The sequence below is a fragment of the Antrostomus carolinensis genome, unplaced genomic scaffold, assembly GCF_000700745.2.
Source record: "Antrostomus carolinensis isolate BGI_N321 unplaced genomic scaffold, ASM70074v2 scaffold18742, whole genome shotgun sequence".
NCBI classification, from domain to species: Eukaryota; Metazoa; Chordata; class Aves; order Caprimulgiformes; family Caprimulgidae; genus Antrostomus; species Antrostomus carolinensis.
The window spans coordinates 17,827-25,161 of record NW_010297785.1 but is presented as its reverse complement, the minus strand read 5'-3'; the positions used below and the strand labels follow the sequence as shown (position 1 = coordinate 25,161).

The 7,335-nt window shown below is 38.1% G+C and overlaps 1 protein-coding gene across 1 annotated transcript in view; it reads left to right on the top strand.

The window, feature by feature from the left end:
• The window catches only part of LOC104520537 (E3 ubiquitin-protein ligase RNF19A), a gene marked incomplete at its 5' end in the record, with an annotated part of 14,165 nt that overhangs the window by 3,810 nt on the left and 3,020 nt on the right, over positions 1–7,335 (top strand). The window contains 3 exon segments of the mRNA XM_010162252.2: positions 4,075–4,189; positions 6,344–6,505; positions 7,250–7,335. The exon segment at positions 7,250–7,335 is cut by the window's right edge and continues 18 nt beyond it. Coding sequence (XP_010160554.1) covers positions 4,075–4,189; positions 6,344–6,505; positions 7,250–7,335 — 363 coding nt within the window.

Sequence of the window (7,335 nt, the reverse complement as noted above, 5' to 3'; positions counted from 1 at the left end):
AGCAGGTGTTGGAGTGTTCAGTTACATGTCCTGGATGGCATAATCAGAAGATTTGGTTTTCTGCTTTTATCAGCATGGATTCTCACAGTGACTGGCACAGACACATAACTCTACATTTATTGCAGGAGAGGAGGGCAAATGTTTCTCTCATATGAGCTGTTGCTGCTAGACAAAAAGTCTAGGGATGCAGCTTTTCCACTGTATTCTTTTTAATCTTTTTCTTTCAAGCAAGTACTCCTGCCTTCTGCTACAGTTGTTTTTTGACCCTTCTATTCTGTTTTGTCTTAGTCCCATACAATCATTAGAACCTTAAAAGTGATGAGAGGAAGGAGGCACCAGTTATTTGTTTAAAATTACTTTTGCATGTTCTATTTCTCCCATTAGATTTTGGGATAGGTCCCCATCACTGAGCACCTTTAATATATTAATGGTAAAGTCTTAGAAAGTTAGTCTGTGAGGGCAGCCTCATGAGAACTTCCATTGTACCCCGCTGCTTAATGGTAGTTTTTCTATCACTCCTGTCAGGTTTGCACTTTTCTTCAAAACATCTGATGATGGAGATTCCAGAGGCTCTCAGAGCCTAATTTCCTTAGTAAAATTGATTTTTCTAACATTAACATGAATTCTCTTCCTACACTAAATTCTTATTGCCCTATCTTCAGCTGACACAAATCCTTTTGCTTTACAATATCTCATGACATATTTGAAGATGATTTAAGTCCACTTTAATTCTTATCTCTAGACAAACATAACACTTCCAGTTTTTCTTGACAAACTGTCAAAAAACAGTTGTAGACCACTGATTCTCATCTTCTCTTCAGGATTTCTTTACAGTTGTTCATACTGCCTTTGTTTTATGTCCAGTTTGAATACAGCAGTGAAGCTGAAGCATTACTACTGCTGAGTTAAATGAAAGGGTGATCCTGTGCATATAACTGCCAGTTATATCTTTCTCAGCAACATACTATTTTCATTTTCTGTACTCTAAAACAAATACTCATCCCCACCATACTGGTAACTTAGGCAATTGGTCACTTCCAAAGGGCAGTCTTGTACTCACTAACATTGTGCTGCAGCTTAGTCATTTCAGGACAATTTTTTCAACTTTTCAAGACTAGTATCAAGTTGTGGCATTCTTGCAACCTTGCCAGATTGTATTGGCCTGAAATTGAGCACACACATTCTTCTTCCATATTCCAGATTAATGAAAATGTTGAATACTCTTGGATCATGGAATCATAGAACGGTTTGGGTTGGAAGGGACCTTAAAGATCACCTAGTTCCAACCCCCCTGCCATGAGCAGAGACACCTTCCACTAGACCACGTTGCTCAAAGCCTCATCCAGCCTGGCCTTAAACACTTCCAGGGACGGGGCATCCACAACTTCCCTGGGCATATCCATGATCCAGGGCATATCTCTTGGGAAAAGTATAGGGTGAAGAGTTTCCATTTGGGGAGTGGAAAATGCTAATGGTAACTCAGATGTCTTCTGTCAGTTTTATGTGACACTAGTAATAGATTCCTCTAGTCCATTAACCTGTTTGAGTGTCCTACAAGAAAATGTCAAGATTTTGTTCAGTCAGTGTGTGACGTCTGTTTCTCCCCATCTTCAAGGCTAGTTATCTTGTCACAGAAGAAAATTAAATTGACTTGATTTCTACTTGAAAGAAATCAGTGTGGCCTCTTTATTTCCTGCATTTGCTTCAGTATCTACAAGTTCCCAGTTTTCAGGAAATTAAAGTTCAGTTCACCAGTCTCTAATTCTCCGGGTTTTATACCTTTTTGAAGATTATCATTGCAGTTTAACTTTTTCCAGTTTTCATGATTTTTTTTCAGACATTTTTTTGTGAACAGTAATTTTAAAAAATTATTATTAGTGGCTCTAAAATTGGGCCTATTGAGAGAGGTACTTTTCAGATCAGCTCGTGTAAGTATGCTCTAACCTGCTGTTTTCCTGCAGATCTTACTCCTTTGTCAACAGTCACCTGGCTCACAGTTGATCTTTCAGTGACAACTGAGCAGGGAAAAAAATTGAACAGGCTTCCAGTTTCATCTGCTGGTTGACTTTTTTCTGTTAAATAGCAAAATGATCCATTTTGGTCTTTCTCTTACTAGCAGTGTTCTTGTAGAATAATTTCTTGTTGACTTAGAGGAGACAAAAAGCAAGAGACATCAAGTGTTCTTGTAGAATAATTTCTTGTTGACTTTGATGTCTCTTGCTTTTTGTCTCCTCTGTTTTATTCTTTCTGATTTTGTCCTGACAGCCTCATGCTGTTCCTTTATAGTCATTCATAGTAATCTGACCTACTTTCTGTTTTCTTGATGCTGCTGCTACTTTGGTAAAGGAAGCTTCGTTGTTCTTTTACAACATTTTGTCTGTCTTCTGTGTTGGAAGAGTTTGTGTCTGTGCTTTGATAGAGTTTCCTTAAGGAAATGCTAGACATCTCTTTTTAAGTGTTGTAACCTACCGGTTTTCTGCGTTTATTGAAGTCAGTCGTTTTCTGGCCCACTATTTTTATTTGGGCAGTCTTTATTCTTACTTAGTATTCTGAATTCTCTTGTTTTGTAGTCATTCCTACCAATGTAACCTTCTCTCTTGAAGTTTTCAATCAGTTTCTTCTCTGCAACCACTCCCTTCCTTTCCTTTATATTGCTTTATGTTTAAGGAATCCAGTAGCCTTTATAGATATCTTTGGGTTTTTTATACCTTTGGTTTCAGTAGTTAAAATTGCCCATATCAGTAAAATTCAATGCCTGAGATGATTCTGCTAATTGCTCAGAGCCCCATGAAACCTGACCTTCCTGCTTTTGTAATTTTTACACACTCACATTGTGAGTGTTCATGTTCGATTTTTCCTTTTTAATCCATAGATATGCTCCACATTTAAGTGCTCCCTCACTCTGTGTTGCTATTTCTATAATGTACCTCAGAGCGAGTAAACGCCTTCTCTTTATACAAAGTGCAGTGTCTTCTCTGCCCTTTCCTTGTCTGTCTTGCATAACAAATACAAATACTTTTTTTATTCCAAAATGAGAACTACCCTAGGAAATCACTAATTGAAATTATAATTTAGAACACACATTTATAAGACTTCCAGCTCATTTTTGTCCTTCTTTTTGCAGGAGCATATTGGTATAAAAATATTGTAATTATCCTCTTAGTACTCTTTTGTGTTCCTCTGTAGATGTAGTGAGGATTAACTTAGCCTTGTGACAGCTATTAAGGTAGCAATTTATTGTTCCTTTGTAGTCATGTCTTAACCAAGAACGATGACAGATGAAGTGCATATCCCTGAAAAGCCATATTCCTAGAGAGAGTAAATGAAACACCCAAAAAATGGGAATTCTCTGTAAAACAGTGATCCTCAAAGGCCTTTCAGGTTCATGTGGGACTTGCAGCAGATAAATTTGAGGCAGTCACATTTCAGAGTTATTGCAGACTTGAGCCATCAGTAAGGGTTTTGGTTTGTAGGTTCGTCCATAAACAGTAGCACAGTGAAGACTCAGGTTTGCTGAAATATTTCTGGTCTCGACAGCTTACGAGAGGGTGCCAGAGCAACAGAGTTGTTCTCTCCCCCTTCCCAGGCTATGTTTGGTGAAGGCTGCCGTTCTACAAGATTTTGATGGCTTTGTTATGTCAACCTGTTTCCACAGATCTAAAAATCTGTGAAAGTTTCACTCTGCATTGTTCAGGGGAAAGATGACTGGGAATAAGTGGTGTCAATTTGATGAGACGAAAATTGTCTACTTTTGCCAACCATGTAAGCTGGAGTAATGATTAAACAAACAAATAAAGCTGTTCAGTGATTTATTTCTTCTAACTTGAAGCTGACAGTGAATGCTGAGTTGCTGGATGGGAGGACTTCTACTTTTAAGAAGTTGCCTAAAATTAAGAAATGTATACATTTTCTTTTCTTTGCGATAAGGAATAAATCATGACATAGAATGTGGTCTCTCTGGAAGAGAGCAGGGTACAGATTTCAAACTATTATATGTCAGTTCTTCCATCCTTGCAGCAATGTATTATTGATGATGATAATACTCTAAAAACTTTCTTCTTTTTTTCTCTCAAGATTCACAATCGATACGAAGGCAAAGACATTTCAAAGCACAAGCGAAACTTGGCTATAGCAGGTGGTGTAACCTTATCTGTAATTGTTTCTCCAGTTGTAGCTGCAGTAACTGTCGGTAAGCAAATATTACTATTTCATGTATTGGTAGCACCTTGCAACCAGAACTCTGTAAGCACTCATTAATAAAATGGCTAAGTCCTATAGTTTCCTTTTATACATGAAGGAATTGAGACAATGAGGAGTCTGATGTTATACATTTATTGTAGCAGAATGGGGAATACAGTAATTCAGGAAATGCTGTGTTAAAATGAAGAATTGAAAATAATTTTTATCTTGCAAATTGAATTTCTACATTGTCACATCTGTCTCTTAAAATGGAAATATTTAAAGCTTTTTTTAAATGACTGACCAAAAAAAAACTGTTGCCACAGAGTCTATTCATATTTGCGTAACTTCATGTCAAACTTCTCTCAACACAGAAGAGAAATAGTCTCTTACACTTAACATGACAGCAGTTGACAAACTATTTGTTATGCTCTGTGAGTCAGTTTGAATTCTGTCGCATTCTTTCCCGTAGAGATTGCTGTGGATAGCATTAGAGGAAAATCTGGCTGTACATTACCAAATACTTGTCATTTTACCATGTAATTTCGAGATCACTGTAAACAAACCCTGATTTTTTTTTGAAAGGAGTTCAGAAGCCTGGCTCCTCCTCTGTCACAGCACAGGCATCTTTGCAGTTGCACAGGAAGCTGCCGTGGATAACTGATTCACGCTAAGACCCACCATTTGGCTTTAAGCTGGATCAGTCCCCTGATCCAATTCATCACGCAGTTGTGTGTGCAGCGTTCCCCCTTGTGCCAGAAGTGGTGCTCACAGAGGAGCGGATGTGATGCTCAGAGTGGCCTCAGGAAGACATGGCTACTTTTAGCAAGTGATGGCTTAAATTGGCCATGAAGCTGTGACTTTAAACTGCTTGTTAACAATGGTGGGCCACTGTGCAAATCCAGATATGATAATCATAAAACTGTCTGTGGTGTTGTCTGCATTGCATTGTTCTCATGCAGCTGTGGTATCAGCACCCTGCTAAGCAGGCAGTGGGACACACAGTCTCATAGATGTATTTACAGGTCTGCTTTACCTCTTTTTTTTTTTTTTTTTTTTTTTTTTTTTTTTTTTTCTTTTTTTTTTTTTTTTTTTTTTGAGCTATTTCTTATTCCTGACCAGAGATAAAACTTGGCTTTTTAGGGAAAGCAGTTGGGTTTTTTATTTTGTGGAGTTATTGCTCTTGCCCTGTTGCTATTAACACCTGGCATCCAGTCTCAGGGCATTATATGGCTTCCAAAATAATGACCCTGATCATTCAAATTTCCTCCCTAGAATGCTGAGGAATTTCTAGAGAAAGGAATTCCTATAACTGGAACCTTTCTTTTAGGTTAGACTGAGGAGCCTTTGCCCTGGGTCTCCTCTGTCCTGGCTTTTTCAGAATGTGCCAGCTTGCTATTTCTCAGTCTACTGCTTTTCTGTACCTTCTCTGTAGTTCCATCAGCGCAGCCATAGAATGGTTTGGTTCACGTGCCAAAGGGGTAACTTTCACAGTCCACTAGAAGTGGTGGAATGGATGTGTGTGTGTGTGTGTGTGTGTATATGTGTGTGCTTTAGCCCACAGTTCATTTCATTTAACTCCTGTCACTCTGCTCCATGGAATTGTTTACTTTTAAGGAAAACTTGTATAATTAAAATTTTTAAATTGAATCTGTGTGGTACAATAAAAATGAAAGATCCCACAGTAATAATAATGTTAAGTCCTATTAAATTGATGGCGAAACCCTGTCTGACTTCAGTGGATGCAAAATCAAGCCTCTTGTTAAATTAGTAGAGGTAGTAACATTTTTAGTTGAATAACATTTGAAATACATCTCAGCTATTTCTGCTTCTCAGGTGGCACATTATTACAGTCCCCAGTGGAGCTCATATGAACCTTTAAAGTATTTTAATTTTGTTTGTAAAAGATGTTATGGACATACTGGAAGTATTAATTCATCCAGCATTAAGCTTCTCTGCCTACCAATGCTGATAGAGGACATTCTGCCTGCTGAAAGTACTTTCCTGTCATTTCACCTTAGTGCTTTACCAGTACTTCTTCATTTTAGTCTCTCCTGATTTCTTTCAAGTGTGAAATATTAAGTGCTCATGGAAAATGAAGTTGCTTTTATGAAAGGCTCTAAAATATGTCACATTTAATGAAAGACTCTACTTTCCTCTGTAGGTATTGGTGTTCCTATCATGCTTGCTTACGTGTACGGAGTTGTTCCAATTTCCCTCTGCCGAAGTGGAGGCTGTGGTGTGTCAGCAGGCAATGGAAAAGGTGTCAGGATAGAATTTGATGATGAAAATGATATAAATGTTGGTGGAACAAATGCAGCTGTAGGTAAGAAAATTTCAGGTTTCATTTTCTATAAATTTGGGCTTTGTAACTTGTATTTGACGACCTTAGATACTAGAGTACTTATTTGCCCAATACAGTTAGGACTACACCCATTCATTGGTGACTGACTGGCTCTCAGATGAGGATAGCTTCTCTGTGTTTGTGTTGTGCTGTGCTGTAATACAAGCATTAAAGCTTTTCTTGCCCATTTGAGTCAAAGGCAGACTTGAGTAAAGTCTTTTCCACAGGTAAAAGCTCTAAGATAAAATCAGTTCTGCTTTTTCAGAATACTGGTTTATGGAAGCTTGCTGGCTTTCCTCTTTTTATCTGAGATAGAGGAAACTAAATGCTGATCTAGTGCTATTTTCATTTTAATTACGTGGCAGTATCCTTTGTGATAGGGTCTCTCTGCTTTCCTTCACTACATGTTACCTGCCTAACCAGGGGTTAAGTTTTTGATATCTTAAGTATGTGGTGTCAAGCATAACCATTTTAGTAACTTCAAGAAAGGTTTTTGGAGTTTGGGGTTTTTTTGGGGGAGTGGAGTTGGCTTTGTTTTTGTTTTTTTGTGGTGGGTTTTTGTTTGTTTGTTTGGGTTTTTTTGACAAAGTTATTTTTTTGTCACAATATGTTTTTTTATAAATCCCTTTTTCTCAGCATAATTTCAGGAATGGTTTCCATGGTCGCGTTATAGGAACTAGTACATTCTGCTTTCATAGCTGATAAACCTTCTTTATTTCTGTCCAGATACCACTTCAGTGGCAGAGGCGCGTCATAACCCCAGCATAGGCGAAGGAAGCGTTGGGGGACTGACTGGCAGCGTGCGGGCAAAC